The sequence below is a fragment of the Oncorhynchus keta genome, chromosome 14, assembly GCF_023373465.1.
Source record: "Oncorhynchus keta strain PuntledgeMale-10-30-2019 chromosome 14, Oket_V2, whole genome shotgun sequence".
Taxonomy (NCBI): Eukaryota; Metazoa; Chordata; class Actinopteri; order Salmoniformes; family Salmonidae; genus Oncorhynchus; species Oncorhynchus keta.
Genome location: NC_068434.1, coordinates 47825737 through 47848954, shown reverse-complemented (window position 1 = coordinate 47848954; position 23218 = coordinate 47825737). Strand labels below are relative to the sequence as shown.

At 42.6% G+C, this 23218-nt stretch overlaps 1 protein-coding gene and 1 non-coding gene across 4 annotated transcripts in view; one reads left to right on the top strand and one right to left on the bottom strand.

The window, feature by feature from the left end:
* Positions 1–9027: 9027 nt before the first annotated feature.
* LOC118393543 (coiled-coil domain-containing protein 60-like) overlaps positions 9028–23218 on the bottom strand; it is a 55811-nt gene continuing 41620 nt past the window's right edge. For 2 of the 3 annotated variants that reach the window (XM_035786296.2, XM_035786298.2), the window contains 3 exons: positions 21778–21915; positions 17839–18028; positions 9028–10622 (listed from right to left, as the gene is read on the bottom strand). In XM_035786296.2, the coding sequence (XP_035642189.1) occupies positions 10290–10622; positions 17839–18028; positions 21778–21915 (661 nt within the window). In that variant the 3' untranslated portion in view covers positions 9028–10289. Of the gene's footprint in view, positions 10627–17838; positions 18029–21777; positions 21916–23218 lie in introns of all 3 variants that reach the window. The other variant, XM_035786297.2, reaches the window with a different exon arrangement.
* Positions 21633–21704, top strand: trnaw-cca (transfer RNA tryptophan (anticodon CCA)). The gene has a single exon. It is a non-coding gene; the product is annotated as a tRNA-Trp (tRNA).

The following is a 23218-nucleotide window of genomic DNA, read 5'->3' as shown; positions in this document are numbered from 1 at the left end:
TTTTCCCCGAATCAGAGAGGAAGAACATGTTTTCACCAAGTCAGAGGGGGAGATCAAACAGAGAGGCTAATTATTTAAAACTGGGCCAGAAAGCCTGGGGAGGGAGAAGAATCACGTGACACTAAGAGTGAGTGGTGGTGTGTGTGTGTGCATGCGCGTTGAAGAGTTGGCAGACTCTCCAGCTCCCTCACCAAAAACAGCAACAATAAGAGCCCCTTATCCACTGTTACCCCTGGCAACAATGAGACCTCTCACTGTCTTGACAGCTATTTCTATTCAGTGTCATTAGCCAAGGCAAACCACCACACTGGGAAAGGAAATCAATTCATAGTTGAAACATGATCACATACTGAGACGTTTGTCATATTGCTTTGAATTGTGTCCATAATGTTTTAACAAAACTCTCATGAAATACTATCAGCGATAACAACAAGGAAACAATATTCAGTGGGTGTGGTTTTGGTGAGGGTAAAAACAGTCACTCAGAGGCACCACACATTTGAATATAGGAAATGTGTTATCTATTTTGAGCTGACAAATCAAATGTCATGACATGAAAGTACTGTAAATCAAATAAAATGTTATTTGTCACATACAGTGGGGCAAAAAAGTATTTAGTCAGCCACCAATTGTGCAAGTTCTCCCACTTACAAAGATGAGAGAGGCCTGTCATTTTCATCATAGGTACACTTCAACTATGACAGACAAAATTAGAAAAAAAATACAGAAAATCAAATTGTTGGAATTTAATGAATTTATTTGCAAATTATGGTGGAAAATAAGTATTTGGTCACCTACAAACAAGCAAGATTTCTGGCTCTCACAGACCTGTAACTTCTTCTTTAAGAGGCTCCTCTGTCCTCCACTCGTTACCTGTATTAATGGCACCTGTTTGAACTTGTTATCAGTATAAAAGACACCTGTCCACAACCTCAAACAGTCACACTCCAAACTCTACTATGGCCAAGACCAAAGAGATGTCAAAGGACACCAGAAACAAAATTGTAGACCTGCACAAGGCTGGGAAGACTGAATGTGCAATAGGTAAGCAGCTTGGTTTGAAGAAATCAACTGTGGGAGCAATTATTAGGAAATGGAAGACATACAAGAGCACTGATAATCTCCCTCGATCTGGGGCTCCACGCAAGATCTCACCCCATGGGGTCAAAATGATTACAAGAACGGTGAGCAAAAATCCCAGAACCACACGGGTGGACCGAGTGAATGACCTGCAGTCATTCAGTAACACACTACGCCGCCAGGGACTCAAATCCTGCAGTGCCAGACGTGTCCCCCTGCTTAAGCCAGTACATGTCCAGGCCCGTCTGAAGTTTGCTAGAGAGCATTTGGATGATCCAGAAGAAGATTGGGAGAATGTCATATGGTCAGATGAAACCAAAATATAACTTTTTGGTAAAAACTCAACTTCGTGTTTGGAGGACAAAAAATGCTGAGTTGCATCCAAAGAACACAATACCTACTGTGAAGCATGGGGGTGGAAACATCATGCTTTGGGGCTGTTTTTCTGCAAAGGGACCAGGACGACTGATCTGTGTAAAGGAAAGAATGAATGGGGCCATGTATCGTGAGATTTTGAGTGAAAAGTTCAAACAGGTTCAAACAGGTGCCATTAATACAGGTAACGAGTGGAGGACAGAGGAGCCTCTTAAAGAATAAGTCAGTGAGAGCCAGAAATCTTGCTTGTTTGTAGGTGACCAAATACTTATTTTCCACCATAATCTGCAAATAAATTCATTAAAAAATCCTACAATGTGATTTTCTGGATTTTTTCCTTCTCATTTTGTCTGTCATAGTTGAAGTGTACCTATGATGAAAATTACAGGCCTCTCTCATCGTTTTAAGTGGGAGAACTTGCACACATGGTTAACAGATGTTAATGCGAGGGTAGCAAAATGTTTGTGCTTCCATTTCCGACAATGCAGTAATAACCAACAAGTAATCTAACCTAACAATTCCAAAACTACTACCTTATACACACGAGTGTAAAGGGATAAAGAATATGTACATAAAGATATAAGAATGAGTGATGGTACAGAACGGCAGAGGCAAGATGCAGTAGATGGTATCGAGTACAGTATATACATAAGAGATGAGTAATGTAGGGTTTGTAAACAAAGTGGCATAGTTTAAAGTGGCTAGTGATACATGTAATGCATAAAGATGCAGTAGATGGTATAGAGTACAGTATATACATATGAGATGAGTAATGTAGGGTATGTAAACATTATATTAAGTAGCATTGTTTAAAGTGGCTAGTGAGATATTTTTACATCAATTTCCATCAATTTCCATTATTAAAGTGGCTGGAGTTGAGTCAGTGTGTTGGCAGCAGCCACTCAATGTTAGTGGTGGCTGTTTAACAGTTTAATGGCCTTGAGATAGAAGCTGTTTTTCAGTCTCTCGGTCCCAGCTTTGATGCACCTGTACTGACCTCGCCTTCTGGATGATAGCGGGGTGAACAGGCATTGGCTCGGGTGGTTGTTGTTCTTGATGATCGTTATGGCCTTCCTGTGACATCGGGTGGTTTAGGTGTCCTGGAGGGCAGGTAGTTTGCCCCCGGTGATGCGTCGTGCAGACCTCACTACCCTCTGGAGAGCCTTACGGTTGTGGGCGGAGCAGTTGTCATACCAGGCGGTGATACAGTCCGACGGGATGCTCTCGATTGTGCATCTGTAGAAGTTTGTGAGTGCTTTTGGTGACAAGCCAAATTTCTTCAGCCTCCTGAGGTTGAAGAGGTGCTGCTATCTGTGTGGGTGGACCAATTCAGTTTGTCCGTGATGTGTACGCCGAGGAACTTAAAACGTACTACCCTCTCCACTACTGTCCCATTGATGTGGATAGAGGGGTGCTCCCTCTGCTGTTTCCTGAAGTCCACAATCATCTCCTTTGTTTGTGCTGTATGTGCTGTAGGTGCTTGACAAATGAACCTGCTTCTCTAAGTATTAGCGTTGTGTCACATGAGGGAGCTAATGCATTATGATTCAAGTAAAAGTGAGTCGCCCAGTAAAATATTACTTGAGTAAAAATCTGAAAGTTTTGGTTTTAAATATAGTTAAGTATCAAAAGTAAATGGATTTTCTCAAATGTACATAAGTGTCAAATTCCTTATATTAAGCAAACTAGCTGGCACAATTTTCTTTTCTTTTCTTTTTTATTGATGGATAGCCAGAGGAACACTCAGACATCATTTGTGTTTAGTGACTCCGCCAGATCAGAGGCAGTAGGGGTGACCAGGGATGTGTGTGATAAGTGTGTGAATTAGAACATTTTCCTGTCAAAATGTAACGAGTACTTTTGGGTGTCAGGGAAAATGTATGGAGTAAAAAGTACATTATTTTCTTTAGGAATTTAGTGAAGTACAAATTGGTAAAAATATAAATAGTAAAGTACAGATACCCCCAAAAACGATTGAAGTAGTATTTTCACCAATGAGAAACAGTAAATACCCGAGGACAGAAAAGTAGGAAAAATATAGGGGGAGAATGAGAGAGATGAAGAAGAGAGAGAGGGGGGAGAAAGATAGAATGAGAGAGAAGGATTCATTAGAATACATACTTTTATTGGGTCATAACAACCTCCTCCAGCCTCTTAATGTAACAATTAATGTCACCAATAGAGTGAAGAGGAGGAGCTTCGTGGACCCTTTGTGTCCGGAAGTAATTAGGCCATTCATTGCAGCCATTGGCGCTCTGTAGAGTTGCTATTTTCTCGTGTTAATTAATTTGTGACATTTTTATATTACTCATTATACTAAAAAAGTCTAATTTAATCAACAGATACGATAGTCAGGTTAAAAATGTTAAAGGTACAAGACTATACATATCTGGCTGTGTTGGCAAAATCACTGCATAGCCCATCGAGGGGAGAGGCTACCCGTTGTCACAGTTCCAAGACCAGTTAGAAATGTCCAGCTAACCCTAAAGCCAATAACGCCGGTGGATATCAAAACTGAGCGTTGTCTCACGACACGACATAGCTCGAATCAGTCATGGCTATTCAATAAAACAATAAATCATTTGAAAGTTTATTTCCAGCGAATTTCATAGTTACATGATTGTTTAACTAGGAAATGAATGATAGGATATAGCCGGGAGCATATGAGCACTAGGCTAACTCAGTACAGTTGTTGTAGTTATGTTTCACTATATTGGATCACTCAAATATATTGATATCACTCCGCAGCGGAGGGATACATCCGAAGTGAGGAATGACAGGTTTACTCCTGTGTACACCTGTGTCACGGCTGGGGTCTGCCACATCTATAGACCCCATGGCTGCGACACACGTTCTCTTTCATTTTCTCGGCGGGATCTGGGATTCATTTTCTCAGTGCTGGGATCTGTGGTTGCACATTCAACATGGGTTGTGGCTGCGTCCTGGGCTCTACTGAGAGGAGTGCCCCTCGCTGAGATCTGTGCTGCGGCCAGTTGTGCTTCCTCTTGCACCTTTTGCTAGGTACTATCGTGTAAATGTGGCACCTCCCTCTGCGGTTGGTTCTGGCTGGCCAGGTCCCTCTAGCACCGACTAATCTGGTACGGGTATACCAATATAGTGGAGTGATCCAATATAGTGAAACATAACAAAGGTTACATGTGTAACCACGGTTATGTGAGCTATATGGATCAGTCCAATCCTCTACGGTGCTAGAGGCGCATCAAAAAATATTGTAGAGAACGTCTGTCATGGGGTCTATATATAGGGGTAGACCCCAGCTGTAATCACCTCAGATGTATCCCTCCGCTGTGGAGTGATACATATAGCTTTGTTTTTAAGCCCTGATATTTTACTAGTCATGTCAGTAAAGAACAATTCTTCATTTCAATGACAGCCTTGGAACAGTGGGTTTAATTGCCTTCAGGGGCAGAATGACATTTTTTTTTTACCTTGTCAGCTCATGGATTTGACCTTGCAACCTTTCAGTTACTAGTCCAACATTCTAACCACTAGGCTACATGCAAGCCCATGAGCTGGTGGTGAAAAGTACATCAGATGACACATATTTAGGAGAGCAAATCGATATTCAGTCCAAAAATCAGCTGTAACTGTCAATAATAAAACAAAGCTTAAAACTATGTTTGATTGAACCTGAATCAAGAAACTGAGTTGTGAAGTCACTTCCGGACAAGGCCACTCTAATACACACTCCTGCATCGCCATGATTTCACTTTTTCTACGTGGCAGTTTACTCTGCTAGAACGAGAAGCAGTCTGTCTGTCTGTTGGAAAGCTACAGCATCTCTCCTCAAACCAAAACTTCCCCCACAGTATAACAACATATCCCTTTAAAACCCACCTCACAGTGGAGTTTCTCTGGTATACTAACAGTGTGGCTATAATTGTCCTGATGAAACCTACAACATGAAAGCTAAAACCACCTAACAAAAACACAAAACTACATGATCGTCTATCATTGGGGATAGGAACCACGTATCTAAACACCAGCTAAATGTGTTTTGATATAAACAGTATTTTAACTTTCAGTTACTCCAACACCCAGTCCGTACTACAGCAACTCCAACTGTCATACCTAGAAGTACTAGCACCATATCAGATCACACACAAAATTAACAAGATTCACATTCTGGGTTATCTTTCTATCTAGGAAAATGTCATTTTCATCTAGAAAAATATAATTACCTCTAGGCTAAGCTGCTTGACTGTTTGACCAACAGGGCAGTAAAGTAACTGAGCAAGTGACAGAGATGGAGGGCGAGAAACAGCCGGTCACTGTTTCTTTTTCCACTTTTCTCTCTCGTTCACTGTTTCTATAAACAGAAAACCCCCCGTGGCTTGTTTTTGAGTGCTTGTCTCTGCCTGTGGTGAAGAACACATGGAGACAGTTATGTTCAGTCAACATAATCACAGGATACATGCACACACATACACACCACCGCACACACATACACACCACCGCACACACATATGTGCGCACACACACAATCATTTATTCAATAAAGATAGGCTCTTCAATGATATTTGCTTGCCTCATATTTCGTCTATCTTTGTTTCATTTTCATCTAGACCACCCACTAACATCACGGGACACATCCTGTAGAGACTAGCTTGTGTCAATGCCCCAGTTTGTAAGTCAAGGAACTGTTGCAATATCAAACAATTCTACTTTGAGTCAAAGCTAAATAGGTCTTCTCTTTGGATTAATGATCTGCTTTATCTATGACTTGGAATGGCACTAAACATAAACAACTCTTACCGGAAGGATTTCAATGGTATCAGATTCTACAGGTTTAAAAACTAAGCCAAGATAAAATCCAAACATTCTGCTTTTAATAAACAACATGCATTGCACCACCTAAGAACAAAAACAATATGGTTAATTTGTTTTAATTTGTTAGTGTCACAGAGTATATCGTCATACTAGCTGTTGTACAACAGTGGTTTCTGTCTGCCTATCTCAGCTATGAATGTGGCACGTGTACATTACTTTAACTAGGCTATTTCAGTCTCATGGCTGTGAAGACAGCGTTGGAGGTGTGTTTTGGGTCATTGACCTGTTGACCTGTTGAAAAACAAATGATAGTCCCACTAAGCACAAACCAGATGGGATGGCGTATCGCTGCAGAATGCTGTGGTAGACATGCCGGTTAAGTGGGCCTTGAATTCTAAATAGATCACTGACAGTGTCACCAGCAAAGCACCTCTACACCATCATACCTCCTACATGCTTCACGGTGGGAACCACACATACGGAGATCCTCCGTTCACCTAGTCTGTCTCACAAAGAGATGGCGGTTGGAACGAAAAATCTCAAATCTGGACTTTCTTGGCCCAAGCAAGCCTCTTCTTCTTCTTGTTGCTGTCCTTTCGTAATGGTTTCTTTGCAGCAATTCGACCATGAATGTGGCACGTGTACATTACTTTAACAAGGCTATTTCAGTCTCATGGCTGTGAAGACAGCGTTCAGGTCAATGGCTCCTGGCTAGCTAGTTAGAGTGACCGTCATGTCACTTTGAACTTGGATAAAAGTGACATTTATGACATTAGGTTGGACTTGGTTGTCAAAATCATTCTATTCCCCAATACTTCCAGAACAGTGTTCCGTTACTAAATGTCCATGGAAAACTTCATGAAATGCTTAGATTGTTTGGAAGTTAATGCAGGCATTGCCAGTGAGTAAATATTAATTGAACAGTCCACAGTGCCCTCAACTCTGTTAGTAGTGATAAGATAAAGTCTACCTTTGCAAAGGGAGTGGAACCTTTCATCAATTGGGCCAAAAGGCCTTCCATGAAAATGGAACTACACACATGGAACATAAAGTATCAGTCAAAAGTTTGGACACACCTACAGTACTCATTCAAGGGTTTTTCTTTATTTGTACTATTTTATATATTGTAGAACAATAGTGAAGACATCAACACTATTAAATAACACATATGGAATCATGTAGTAGCCAAAATAGGGTTAAACCAATCCAAATATATGTTATATTTTAGATTATTCAAAGTAGCCTTGATGACAGCTTTGAACACTTTTGGGATTCTCTCAACCAACTTCATGAGGAATGCTTTTCCAACCGTCTTGAAGGAGTTCCTACATATGCTGAACACAGAGAGGAACATGCAATATTATAGCTCATCATATGCTATTCTACAGTTTGCCATGAGGCTGAGAGAACATTTAGCATTTAAAAATCTAAATAAAGCTAAAATATAGGTGTGTTGACTGTGGGAAAGGCACTGGATTATGAGCCGTCTTGTTCGCTAAATGAACAAATTAAATAGGCAGTTGCATAGTGCATATAACCATAGAAGCAGAGTGACATACTGTTTGCTTCAATACAGTCATATTCGTGGCTTATTGGGGGGTGTGGCTTTCAGTTAGTTTTTTTGGCAACCCATCCTGTGAGAGTGAATGTCATTCCAGTTCATCAAATCGGACTAACCCAGTGCACTGCTTGCTATGAATTCTATCCGTGTTGGCATGTTTAGGTAAAAATACAAAATGTCCTGTTTGGAATACTGAGAAGTAGAGTATAAAACAATACTTTACATTATAATTTTTTGTTGCTTAGTCTGAGTGATTGGGCCATGCTCCTCACCTGTGCCTACACCCCTGGAATAGAGTGGCCTGCAGGTAATTGCAAAGTAAATGTTGTAATGTAAATATTGAATTTTCCACAGCCGGCTTGGTTGTTGTGCTATGTGGGCTAAAAATGCACAAAGACACAGACTGACAGAATATTGCAGACCCTAACGTTGCAATTTCCAGTACCTTATAAATCTCTCCAACCAGCACACACAATGTGTAGGTTTTCAAGTAGTTTTTCTTAAACTCATGACCTAGACTGGTAAACCAAAACATCAGACTTTGTTCCTCGATCAGATCACATGATCAAGGACAAATGCTTGACACTACATTCTTAGGAAAAAAAGGTGCTGTCTTGAACCGAAAAGTGTTCTTTGTCTGTCCCCATAGGATAACCCTTTTTGGTTCAAGGTAGAACCCTTTTGGTTCCAAATAGAACTCTTTTGGGTTCCATGTAGAACCCTTTCCACAGAGGGTTCTACTTGGAACCCAAAATAGTTCTACCTGGAACCAAATAGTGTGATCCTATGTGGACAGCCAAAGAACCCTTTTTTTCTAAGAGTATACCAGTGTGGATTAGAACGTTTTCTCATAACTTAACCTGAATGAGGTTAGAATAAGAGAGCATGTGTCTTCCCCTCCCCATACGTTGAGGTTAAGGTCTGGGGTTCAAACAAGACTGTGTGGCATTCCTGAAATGTGTGATCGACACCAGTTTTCCCCCCTTCTCCCTCTCTCCCCCATCCCTGTCTCCTGTTCTCCCCTTCTTTCGCCCTTCTCCCTCTCTCCCCTCTGGGAGTCTACCAAAGCCTTTGACACCACTACACAAACCCGGGGGTGTACGCTCCAGCTCCCTCCCTCAATCCGACCATCCAAAAGAGAAAAACACAACAGCTTATCACAGAAGATAAGAAAGCTAGACAGTTATCTGCTGACAACAAACATTGGAACAAACACACAATGATGATAAGTTATTTTATTGCCATCGCAGCATTTAGTCATATTTCCACAGATGAATGACATATAGTGCCACAGACAGAATCACATAATTGTAACCTTTTTAATCATTATTGTTTTAATGATCACATTCATGATTTTGTGAAATCCTCTACAGACAGCTGTTGAAACACTGCATTCACAGTAACGCTTAACTAGTCTGCTCAAAGTCTTCACAAACAATTGTTTCCAGGCAGAGTTCATTATCTTTATCTAACAGGAGGCAAAGATCATTTGGTCAGGCTCTTTATTTCCCAAATAAAAAAGGGCTATCCATCAGACAAGGCCGGGGCTGGGGTAAGGCTGGAGCAGAGCCCGTATGGGCGTGGCACTGGGCTGATTTCAATAACAGACAACACGCTATCTATTATTGTTGTTTGGGATGTTTGTGGGGAGGGAAGGGCGGTGGATGTGATGGGAACTGGAGAGATGGGGGGATAAGAGGATGGTAGGAGGACGGGGAGGGAAAGGTTGGTGTGGGAATGGAAGAGAAGGGAGGAGTGGACTGGCGGAGGGAGGGAGAAAGGGATAAGGGGACGGCACAAGGACAGGGAGGTATTTGATGGCTCAGTGAAGCTTATCCTCCCGTAGGAGACATGATTTAAGTAGGTTTGAAACGTAAACAAAAGGGAAACGGAGAACAAGTGGATGTGAAATGTGAGCCCGGCTTCCCACAGTGGATATAAAGGAGGAAGACTCTGGATTGGAATTGCCTGTGGGATCACAGATCTAGGATCAGCTTAATCTCCCCCCAAACCTAACCTTAGGTCAGTTCAGAGACTATGGGCAACTATATTTGTGTATGTGTGTGTTTCATCATCATCCATGGCCAGGGTGTGTGTGTGTGTTATTTAACTAGGCAAGTCAGTTAAGAAAAAAATCTTATTTTCAATGACGGCCTACCAGAAGGCAAAAGGCCTCCTGCGAGGACTGGGGCTGGGATTAAAAATAAAATAAAATATAGGACAAAACACACACACCACGACAAGAGCGACACCATAACACTACATGAAGAGGGACCAAAAACAACAACAACATGGTAGAAACACAACATGGTAGCAGCACAACATGGTAGCAGCACAAAACATGGTACAAACATTATTGGGCACAGACAACAGCACAAAGGGCAAGACGGTAGAGACAAACAATAATTCACGCGAAGCAGCCACAACTGTCAGTAAGAGTGTCCATCATTGAGTCTTTGAATGAAGAAATAAAACAGTCCAGTTAGAATGATTTTTGCAGCTCGTTCCAGTCGCTAGCTGCAGCGAACTGAAAAGAGGAGCGACCCAGGGATGTGTGTGCTTTGGGGACCTTTAACAGAAGGTGAATGGCAGAACGGGTGGTGTGTGTGGTGTGTGTGCGTGTGTGTGTATTTAAATGTGTGAGCGTATTTGCGTGTGCGTGAATTTTTTGGTCGTTACATTTTCCTGGTATTAGTAAAAATGTGTACACCTCACATGTGTTTGGGTTAGTGGTCCTGCTGCTGTGAAAGAGTGACCCTGGAGAGGAGCCACGAGTCATAGTCCTCTCTGGACATCTGGACAACATGCTCCCTGGCTATCTGAAGAGAGAGAGGGAGGGAGAGCGAGGGGAAGAGAGAGTTACCACACACAGTTCCAAAGCATAGCACCTTTTAAGAGTGTACTATCTAGAATCTAAAAGGGTTATTTGTCTGTCCCCATTGAAGAACCCTTTTTGGTTCCAGATCCTTTTTGGTTCCTTTTGGTTCTAGGTAGAACCTTTTGGGTTACATGTAGAAGCCTTTCCACAGAGGGTTCTACATGGAACCAAACATGGTTTTACCTGTAATCAAAAAGGGTTCTCCTATGCCCAAATGAAAAAATACAATTTTATACTATGATATACTGTAAATACTATAGTATTCACTGTAGTGTTTTCGTAGCCTTCATCGGAGTGTTTTTGTGGACTTAAGTCTGCAAAAACACTAGTGAATACTGTAGTATACTATAGTATAAATACTGCAGTAAAATAAAACTGTAATATATACTATAGTATTTATTGTCGTTTTTTTACAGCTTGTAGTATACTGTAGTATTTACTGTAGTGTTTTTGGGTTCATTACTGTAGTATTTACAATAGTGTTTTTGTTGTACTATCTTTGACATAGAAGTGGAGGATTTCTCCTTTGTGAAAACTACTGGAGGAATACTAAAATAGCAAATTGTCCAGGTAGGTACAGTAAGACTGGGGTCTGAATGGATAAATCAGCGCTTCTGCTCTTTTCTATTACATGTACGGAACACAATATATGGTCTATACTTGCTATGTAGCTTTCTCACTTATGGATGGCACAAATTGCGATATGTGGGAGGGGAACAGGCAGGGTATATTGCCCCACCCCTCCACACACAACCCTAAGGTAAGCATCTTTATAACCAGTCGGTCTAATTTATCACTCTGAATTCCTGTTATTAACTTATTCCAACTGTTCTGTTCTGTTCTGGGGCTAGGGGCCATGAAGGCCGTCATCATCGGTGTGTGGGAGTGTGCGTGCGTGCGGAGGGGTAGCAGTCTGTACCTAATCATTAGTCTCAATATGTTGGTTTGGATGGTAGGGGGGAGAGGGATGTTCTGTGTAGTGCAGGGATCATCAACTAGATTCAGCTGCGGGCCAATTTTTTATTGAGCAGATGTTTGGGGGACTGGAACATAATTACGAATAATTTGTAGACTGCAAATTGACCGCAAGAAGCCCAAACAGATATAATATTTGACTAAAACATATTACTTCAAACCTTGCTTACATTTGTATATGAAATACTTGGGAACAGATTTCCCAAATTAAAATCACTCGGAGCTGATATTCTGTTTAAAAATACAATTAAAATAATCTCCAACAAGGAGAAAAAAATATGACAAAAATGGGGGTCAAATAAAACCACACGCAGGGCCTCCAGGTGGGGAACCCTGGTCTCGTGTCTAGATTCCTACAATGTGTCTGTCTGGTTGCTGCGCATCACCCAGGTGGGTGCTGAATAATTGTTGTGGATGAGGTGAATTCTTGCCTTTACAATGTTAAATTGTGTTCCGGAGTTCTAAATTGAGCAGCTGCTGAAAAATGAGCTCCTGTATATATTGAGATTTAAATGGTTTTTTAGAGTGAAGTACATCGAAAAAAAATCAAGAGAAAACTGCAAGACTCAATAGAAGACAAAACAAGGAACAAACCAAAAAAGACAGGCTTTTGAAAAAGTAACTATTTTTCATAAAATTGTACAGTTATCTTAGCTAGCTGAATTGCTAGCAGAATTGTTTACTTGTTGCTAAGCAGTTGCTAGGGACTCTCCTGGAAGAAGCTAGCTAGCTTACAAAGAATAACAACAAAAAATATCTAGTTAACAGAAGAAAGGAAGACAAAATAAGGACAAAAGGACAGAAGAAAAGGAAAAGAAAGAGGACAACAAAGTGAAACAGTCAGCACTTCTATTGCAACTTCGTATTTCGTCGCCCTAACGTAGTCTACACTGCTATCTGCCCAGCAGCTAGCCAGCTAGCAAACGTCCACCGTCTACAGAATAGCAGCACTGTAGAAACTATTACACTCAACTGAACGACTTGATTAGTGTAGTGTTAGCTAGCTACATAGTTGTCTTTGCTGTCTTCGTATCCAAGATAATTGTGTAGTTTAGAGCGTGTAGTCTTAGAGTGATTATCTTAATTTACCGAGGTTAGCTAGCCAGCTATTTGTCGTCCTTAACGTAGGAGACACTGTTAGCTAGCCAACAGCTAGCCAACGTCTACTGAATAGAACTTCCGCACTCAACAACCCGGTCGATTCCGCTTCGCTCCACAGGTAGTATCACATTTTCATTTCATTTCATTACAGCACAACGGTTTGATTTGTTTGATCGTAGCTAGCTACATAGCCGTCTGTGTATCAAATATAATTGTGTAGTCTAGAGCGATTTTCTAGGTTAGCTAGCCAGCTATTGTCGTTCTTTTAACGCAACGTAACGTAATCAACACTGCTAGCTAGCCAGCTAGCCCCGAATAGCAGCACTGTAGAAACTATTACATTCAACGGAACGACTTGATTAGTGTAGTGTCAACAACGCAGCCACTGCCAGCTAGCCTACAAAGTCAACAACGCAGCCACTGCCAGCTAGCCTACTTCAGCAGTACTGTATCATTTTAATCATTTTAGTCAATAAGATTCTTGCTACGTAATAACTTTCTGAACATTCGAGACGTGTAGTCCACTTGTCATTCCAATCTCCTTGCATTAGCGTAGCCTCTTCTGTAGCCTGTCAACTATGTATCTGTCTATCCCTGTTCTCTCCTCTGCACAGACCATACAAACGCTCCACACCGCGTGCCACCCTAATCTGGTGGTCCCAGCGCGCACGACCCACGTGGAGTTCCAGGTCTCCGGTAGCCTCTGGAACTGCCGATCTGCGGCCAACAAGGCAGAGTTCATCTCAGCCTATGCCTCCCTCCAGTCCCTCGACTTCTTGGCACTGACGGAAACATGGATCACCACAGATAACACTGCTACTCCTACTGCTCTCTCTTCATCCGCCCACATGTTCTCGCACACCCCGAGAGCTTCTGGTCAGCGGGGTGGTGGCACCGGGATCCTCATCTCTCCCAAGTGGTCATTCTCTCTTTCTCCCCTTACCCATCTGTCTATCGCCTCCTTTGAATTTCATGCTGTCACAGTTACCAGCCCTTTCAAGCTTAACATCCTTATCATTTATCGCCCTCCAGGTCCCCTCGGAGAGTTCATCAATGAGCTTGATGCCTTGATAAGCTCCTTTCCTGAGGACGGCTCACCTCTCACAGTTCTGGGCGACTTTAACCTCCCCACGTCTACCTTTGACTCATTCCTCTCTGCCTCCTTATTTCCACTCCTCTCCTCTTTGACCTCACCCTCTCACCTTCCCCCCTACTCACAAGGCAGGCAATACGCCGACCTCATCTTTACTAGATGCTGTTCTTCCACTAACCTCATTGCAACTCCCCTCCAAGTCTCCGACCACTACCTTGTATCCTTTTCCCTCTCGCTCTCATCCAACACTTCCCACACTGCCCCTACTCGGATGGTATCGCGCCGTCCCAACCTTCGCTCTCTCTCCCCGCTACTCTCTCCTCTTCCATCCTATCATCTCTTCCCTCTGCTCAAACCTATCTCCTGATTCTGCCTCCTCAACCCTCCTCTCCTCCCTTTCTGCATCCTTTGACTCTATGTCCCCTATCCTCCAGGCCGGCTCGGTCCTCCCTCCCGCTCCGTGGCTCGACGACTCATTGCGAGCTCACAGAACAGGGCTCCGGGCAGCCGAGGAAATGGAGGAAAACTCGCCTCCCTGCGGACCTGGCATCCTTTCACTCCCTCCTCTCTACATTTTCCTCCTCTGTCTCTGCTGCTAAAGCCACTTTCTACCACTCTAAATTCCAAGCATCTGCCTCTAACCCTAGGGAAGCTCTTTGCCACCTTCTCCTCCCTCCTGAATCCCCCCTCCTCCTCTCTGCAGATGACTTCGTCAACCATTTTGAAAAGAAGGTCGACGACATCCGATCCTCGTTTGCTAAGTCAAACGACACCGCTGGTTCTGCTCACACTGCCATACCCTGTGCTCTGACCTCTTTCTCCCCTCTCTCTCCAGATGAAATCTTGCGTCTTGTGACGGCCGGCCGCCCAACAACCTGCCCGCTTGACCCTATCCCCTCCTCTCTTCTCCAGACCATTTCCGGAGACCTTCTCCCTTACCTCACCTCGCTCATCAACTCATCCCTGACCGCTGGCTACGTCCCTTCCGTCTTCAAGAGAGCGAGAGTTGCACCCTTCTGAAAAACCTACACTCGATCCCTCCGATGTCAACAACTACAGACCAGTATCCCTTCTTTCTTTCTCTACAAAACTCTTGAACGTGCCGTCCTTGGCCAGCTCTCCCGCTATCTCTCTCAGAATGACCTTCTTGATCCAAATCAGTCAGGTTTCAAGACTAGTCATTCAACTGAGACTGCTCTTCTCTGTATCACGGAGGCGCTCCGCACTGCTAAAGCTAACTCTCTCTCCTCTGCTCTCATCCTTCTAGACCTATCGGCTGCCTTCGATACTGTGAACCATCAGATCCTCCCTCCACCCTCTCCGAGTTGGGCATCTCCGGCGCGGCCCAATTGCGTCCTACCTGACAGGTCGCTCCTACCAGGAGGCGTGGCGAGAATCTGTCTCCTCACCACGCGCTCCTCACCACTGGTGTCCCCCAGGGCTCTGTTCTAGGCCCTCTCCTATTCTCGCTATACACCAAGTCACTTGGCTCTGTCATAACCTCACATGGTCTCTCCTATCATTGCTATGCAGACGACACACAATTAATCTTCTCCTTTCCCTTCTGATGACCAGGTGGCGAATCGCATCTCTGCATGTCTGGCAGACATATCAGTGTGGATGACGGATCACCACCTCAAGCTGAACCTCGGCAAGACGGAGCTACTCTTCCTCCCGGGGAAGGACTGCCCGTTCCATGATCTCGCCATCACGGTTGACAACTCCATTGTGTCCTCCTCCCAGAGCGCTAAGAACCTTGGCGTGATCCTGACAACACCCTGTCGTTCTCAAAACATCAAGGCGGTGGCCCGTTCCTGTAGGTTCATGCTCTACAACATCCGCAGAGTACGACCCTGCCTCACACAGGAAGCGGCGCAGGTCCTAACCCAGGCACTTGTCATCTCCCGTCTGGATTACTGCAACTCACTGTTGGCTGGGCTCCTGCCTGTGCCATTAAACCCCTACAACTCATCCAGAACGCCGCAGCCCGTCTGGTGTTCAACCTTCCAAGTTCTCTCACGTCACCCAGCTCCTCCGCTCTCTCCACTGGCTTCCAGTTGAAGCTCGCATCCGCTACAAGACCATGGTGCTGCCTACGGAGCTGTGAGGGGAACGGCACCTCAGTACCTCCAGGCTCTGATCAGGCCCTACACCCAAACAAGGGCACTGCGTTCATCCACCTCTGGCCTGCTCGCCTCCCTACCACTGAGGAAGTACAGTTCCCGCTCAGCCCAGTCAAAACTGTTCGCTGCTCTGGCCCCCAATGGTGGAACAAACTCCCCACGACGCCAGGACAGCGGAGTCAATCACCACCTTCCGGAGACACCTGAAACCCCACCTCTTTAAGGAATACCTAGGATAGGATAACGTCACCCCCGTAAAAGATTTAGATGCACTATTGTAAAGTGGCTGTTCCACTGGATGTCATAAGGTGAATGCACCAATTTGTAAGTCGCTCTGGATAAGAGCGTCTGCTAAATGACTTAAATGTAATGTAAATGTTAAATACTTTTAAACACTTTAAAAAGCTCTATATAGACAATCCAAATGTAATATGGTATTTCAACAGACTCTTATTCAAAGCGACTTGTACTTAAACTTTTGCAGCCTGAAAAGGGACTTGAACCATGGACCATTTGATAAATTAAAATGTAATCACGTCTTAGACAGCCTCCTCTGATTCTGACAATGTTACTTGACCACAATTTGTTCTGTGTTAAACCCCTAAAGCCATGTATGTTTAGACATCTGTCCTCAGGTCAATGGGGGTCCAGTTTTCCTTCAACTTCAAAACAACTGATCTGAAGTCAGACACGTAACCATTGCACCACAAGGTCTGGTCATCTAGGACCTGAAGAATGGTACAGTTCAATGCTCTATGAATTGTTTCTTGGGCAAAAAATTATGACTGTAATTGAATTCCTGGTTGTACAATACATGTACTATAAACAGTTCATGAGTATGTATATGTGAGGTAAGATGCTATTGTCCTAGTCCAAGTCGAGTACTGTTCAAGCTATCCAGGATCTGCCTCCCACTGTAACAAGGTGGTCAGTTCCTCATGACATAAGCCTCCCTTCCATTTCTTTCCCAAGAGAAAGATAAGGGTGTATTCTATTAAATGAAAACTGCCTCCCACTGTCTACAGTAGTTACTAAGGACTGGGTGGCACAACAGTACTGCATCTGACTTCAGCGCAGAAGGTTGTGTGTTCACATTGGGGTGGGTGCTTTTGAGCTTGAGTGAGACTGGGCCTGCTCTGACAAGCAAAGGAGATTAATTGGCTGCTGAATTAACACAGTTTGAGGCCACTGACAGCTCTCTTATGGGAAGATGTTAATTGCATACTCCTCAGTGGTGTAAAGTACTACTTACATAGTACTTTACTTTTACTTTTTAAAAACATTTTAAATGGACTACAATTCACTACATTCCTAACAAAAATAATGTACTTTTGTACTCAATTACATTTTCCCTGACACCCAAAAGTACTCGTTACATGATGAATGCTTCAATTTTACTTGAGTAACTTTCTATTAAAAAGGTATCTATACTTTTACTCAAGTATGACAATTGGGTACTTTTTCCACCACTGAAACTCATTGCTTCCTCTCTCCTCGTCTCATTTTTAAAAACCCATTTGATGAGAAAGCCAGAGGTTCCTCCCTCCAATGGGTTTTGAGAAGGAGATGAGGAGAGCGGATGAGAGGAGGATGACATTAAGATATTCCCTATCCGAGGCAGAGGTATTGCAGTCAGGAAACATCTCTTCAAATAATCTTTTGTACACACACAATTATTTCCCCTTTTTAAAATGTTATACATTGTACGTGGCCCAAGCAGAAATCAAACCCACAACTAGCACCATGTTTAAACCAATTGACCAACCAAGAAACAATGCACTTCATTAAACAAATAAAGCATAATAATTAATTCACTATAAATCCATTATTATAAATCCATTATTATTTGATGTGTCCGTACCTCAATGGCAACACAGAGGTCAGGTAGGCAGAGCTCCCAGGGCTGTAGACCCCCCAACATCTTCAGGAAGACATGGGGTCGCACCTTGGGGGTCCGCTCATCTGCGAAGCGGCTGAGTTTCTCCAGAACTCGGCTCACCCCTCTGTCCTGAGACACCTCTGGAGGGAGATTGCTCAGTAGAGAGGACAGCCTGGATGGATAGGATGAAAAATACATACAGTATAAATCATCTATAAATAAACCTGGATTGGACGTAGGGCACATTGTAGAGGAGTTCAATTGATTTCACACAAATTTACAAACTGTTGTGCAAACATTCAAATTGTACACCAACATGCAAAAACGTACACACACACACACACACACACACACTTACCCATGTATGAGTGCACAGTATCGACTCGAAAAAATAAAGAGAGTCACACACTGTATATAAGCTCCCAGTAACTTATTGGGTAAACCCTGAAGAAGGCACAGTTAAAGAAACAAAATGGTAGTTTGAGGCCATCCCAAAAACAAAATGGTAGTTTGAGGCCATCCCACACACAGAAATCCTCCTCCGGAGAGCAATACAAACATAGCTGCGGGAAGTGGGGATGCCGAGGGTGCTGCAGCCCCCCCTAAAAAAGTAGTGCACTGGGCCTTTACTAGTATTAGCAGACCGATATAGACGTCTGCAGTGCAGGCAAAAATATGGGCAAAGACACAAAACCTCCACATCAAATTCAATATTTTTCTTGATCAAATAACATGGAAAATAACCACTTTTTGTGAAGTATTAATTTATCATCCTTACAAACCACTTAATGTACATTACTGTATTGTACATAGGCTGGTCATCTAGTTTGTACATGTAGACTTTCCATCACCATGAAGAAAAACAACACACAATTCAATAATTGAGTACATTGAGACATCAAGTGGTTTGTGATGATACACAACATGGGCAAAAGTATGTGGACACCCCTTCAATTTCAATCACACTCGTTGCTGACACGTATATAAAATCGACCACACTGCCATGCAATCTCAATAGACAAACATTGGCAGTATAAATAGGCGACCGTATGTCAATAGTTTTAGGAACAGCAGTAACATCGGGCAGGATTTAGGCTACCAACTGCCTAGCCAGTTGTAGCTCAATCTTGGGTGCAATGATCACGTTCCCGCACTGACTGACTGTGTGGAGGCTCATTGATTTAACGTTACGTTAGCCTACATGATACACTAGTAAAGTAATAAAATATATAGCGGTCGGCTATATTAGCCACGACTTACCATTCTTTGTGCAGCTTTAAATGTCGAACAAAGTTGGAAATTGTTGTGCCTCTGTCTGCAATCTTCTTTCCGCATGTTTTGCAAGTTGCAATCCGTTTTTTATTGAATCAGCATCGTTTTTATATCTGAAAATAATAATTTGGGGTATCATCTTTCCAAGGGCTCCATCTGAATTCACCCGCTGACGTTCCTATGCACTGCCACGCACAACTTTTTCTCGGCTGGCACAATTTGATTGGCTGCTGTCCAATTCAAACTGTCATCCATTAAATGAAGAGTTGATGCGCTGCACACTTTTTTTAATAGCATCATTTTAAATATTTGGGCTTGGGGAGGGTATCAAGTCAGGTCGATTCATAAGGCTCAAGTCCAGTCAAGTCACGAGTCATTCGTGTTAAAGTCAAATTTGTGTGACTCGAGTCCACACCTCTGTAAGTGCTGTTATGTGAAGTGGAAATGTCAAGCAACGACGGCTCATAACTGGACCGGCGAGTGCTGAAGCGCCTCTGGAAGCATTGTCAGCACAATAACTGTTTGTCAGGAACTTCATGAAATGGGTTTCCATGGCCAAGCAGTCACACACAAGCCTAAGATCTCTGTATGCAATACCAAGTGTTGGCTGTAATGGTGTAAAGCTTGCTGCCATTGGACTCTGGAGCCGTGAAAATATGTTCTCTGGAGTGATGAATCACGTTTTAATCTTGGTTTGTCGGATGCCAAGAGAATGATACCCACCCCAATGCATAGTGCCAACTGTAGATTTTGGTGGAGGGTGAATAAGGGTTTGGAGCTTTTTAAAAATTGTTTGTCTAGGCCCCTTAGTTCCAGTGAAGAGAAATCTTAATGCTAAAGCATACAATGACATTCTAGAAGATTCTGTGCTTACAACTTTGTGGCAACAGTTTGAGGAAGGCCCTTTCCTGTTTTAGCATGACAATGACCCAGAGCACAAAGCGAGGTCCATACAGAAATAGTTTGTTGAGATTGGTGTGGAAGAATTTGACTGGCTTGCACAGAGCTCCTGACCTCAACCCCATCGAACACCTTTGGGATGAACTGGAATGCAGACTGAGAGACAGGCCTAATTGCCCAACATCAGTGTCCGACCTCACTAATGCTCTTGTGGCTGAATGGAAGCAAGTCGCCGCAGCTATGTTCCAATATCTAGTGCAAAGCTTTCCCAGAAGAATGGAGGCTGTTATAGCATCAAAGGGGTGACCAACTCCATACTAATGGCCATGATTTTGGAATGAGATTTTTGACGAGCAGGTGTCCACATACTTTTGATCACGGAGTGTATGATGTGGCTCAGTTGGTAGAGAGCATAGCACTTGCAATGCTAGGGTTGTGGGTACGATTCCCATGGGGCTTTAGTACAAAAATGTATGTACTGTAATTTGCTCTGGATAAGAGTGTCTATTAAAAAGGAAAGGATAAAGCAGTTCATAGTGAAGTTAACATAGAAATAAATTGCATTTGCAAAATATTTGAAGAAACTGGAAAACATATGTCAAGCAAATATTTTTATATTCCACAAGTATTATCAGATGAACTGCTTTGTACAAATAATTATCAGACTTAAGTTATAAATGCTGATAAACACTGAAACCATTATGTGATCTTCCAAGACATTGATTCAGGTTTAATTGAAAGATAAACTGAGGTCCACACTCCAACCAACATATAATGTCCACAGAAGAAGAAGAAGAGGAGGAAGAAGAAGACTACTGAAGGAGGATAGATGACTAGAAACAAACTAGAATGTAATTGTTGGAGTTGTGAACGCACAATTTTGTGTAACTCAAAACGGGTAAAAATTCTACAGAGCCAGAAAAAACGACCTTGTGTATTTCAGGTAAAATAAAAACCCAATGTTTATATCCAAGGACAAAGATTTCAGAGTTTTTTTTGATACTTCAATCTACCTGTCTTGTGGTGATGTATAAATCAACATGTGCACGATAGCGCATGCAGACGCAGTGCCCGGTCTAGTCAGCATGCTAGGCTTCCACATCCTTATGATGTATATATTTTCATAAGCGTGACTGCAAGAGACAAGAGAGAGGTCGGAATGTCTGACTGAAATATGGGACAAATCTACCTTTTTCCCCAAAATTTGTGGTGTTTGAATATGTTGATAAAAGGGGCAAAATGCAGGACTGTTCCACACAATCTGGTACATGTGGTCACCCTAGTCCCCATGCTTGTCTCAAAGCAGTGCAATGGCGCTGTCCCAGGTGCGTAGGCAAGGATGGGCCTAGGTGGACACAGGCCCACCCACTGGGGAAGCAGGCCCTACCAGGCCCACCTAATCAGATTGAGCAAAACCTCCAAAATAATACATTATTAAAAAAATAATAAGAAATATGCAAAAAATACACTATCGCAGCAGTGCAAAAAACTATTTGTGGCTAGCAAAAGCTCTAGTGATGTCCTTGGTCTCTATTTGACTTCCTAGGGGAAAGATAGGGAAGTGCATTCTATGAAATGGCATCAGACACACTAGTTCGTCACAGGACTTCGTGGCGCAACGGTAGCGCGTCTGACTCCAGATCAGAAGGTTGCGTGTTCAAATCACGTCGGGGTCAAAAGTTTTGTTTGTGAAAACAAACACACATTCCAACATTCCAATCCATGTGATGGGTATTGCAGATGTCATACCACATGTTGTTGTTGCTGCAGTCTGTCTCTGGGGGTTTCATGCCGGTGACCTGTGGGGTCACATGACGAGGGATGAGGTGAGAGTGGGTCACATGACATAGGGCTTGGAACCTCTGGATGCCACTCTCCAGCCTCTTCCTGTGCAGAGAGGGAGTACAGAGATAAAAGGAAGAGAGAAGAGAGTAGTCATGCAGAGAGGGGGAAAGAGAGACGGGGTGGGCACAGTGAGAGCAAAGAAAGGGAGGGGATATACTGTAATAAGATGCATACAGGAGAGATACTTAATCCTCTGACATTAACCATATAATTAGATAACAGGGTGCAATGGGGAAATGTTAAATGAGTTATGTTTATATTTAGTTTAGAATGATCAACACAATGCCTGGAGTTTCTGTAAAAAACAACATTTCCAGTGTTGTTTTTGGGACACTCAAGGTGTTTGTTGATGGTCACTAGTGTTGAAGCTGAATGTTTAGGATAAGGGCCTGACCAGAGAAGGCTAGCTTGACATTCTCTGCTTCTGTGCGGTCTCTCTGTTGCAAATTGTAGTAAACTACATAGATTTTTGATTGACTTTACCAATTACTGATATTTTATGTTCACCTATTACAAGTACAATGAATTGCAATTCTTCAGACATTCCATGACCTGTGACCAAAAACAAGCTACATGTGGACAGTACCAAAACAAAATTATCTAATGATTGTCTCTTTGCAGCAAAATCTGAAGAGCTGGGAAGATTGTATCCCCCATATAAATAACATTCTATTGGTTGCAAGAATTTTGTATAATAATTTAAATGGAAAAATTCTAAGTTTTGAATCCGGCGTCATTTTGCATATCAATTCATTAACCATGTGGCATGGAATCGGTACGTCAAATCTCTTCCCAACTATTTTGCAATCTATATGGCACGGCTGTCCATTTTTTGGTCCTTAAATGAAACTAGTATACTTTTTTATTTATCACAATTTTCATTAACCAGTCCTTTATGCAGGGCTGACAGACAAGTTCCTTACCTTTTTCCCCTTGCACTCTCTTCTTCCATTTTTGCAGTAATGCTGCAAGTAGTTGGTTGTAATTTTGGGTAGAGCAGACATTTCCATGTGTTTTTGTTAGCTGCATGTGTGACATAACTCCCCCAGTCCTATTTATGATAGAATTTACAAAGATTTATGAAGTTTTTTTTTAAATCAATTAGTATATTTGAGTTTAACCACAATATTTGTTGTATTATTTGTTTTGTGTTTTCTGGTGGATTAAATTTAAATTACAAACAACTTTCTATGGCTTGTTTTAAAAATAGCGATATTTGGGAGATTATTTTCTTTTCAAATAACTGAAAGTGAGAGGTTGTAATCTGAATAAAGGGGAAAAGGGCCATTCTTGAACAGGGTGAGACATTCATAGTGTTTTTACTAGAGAACCAGTTTGGATTGAA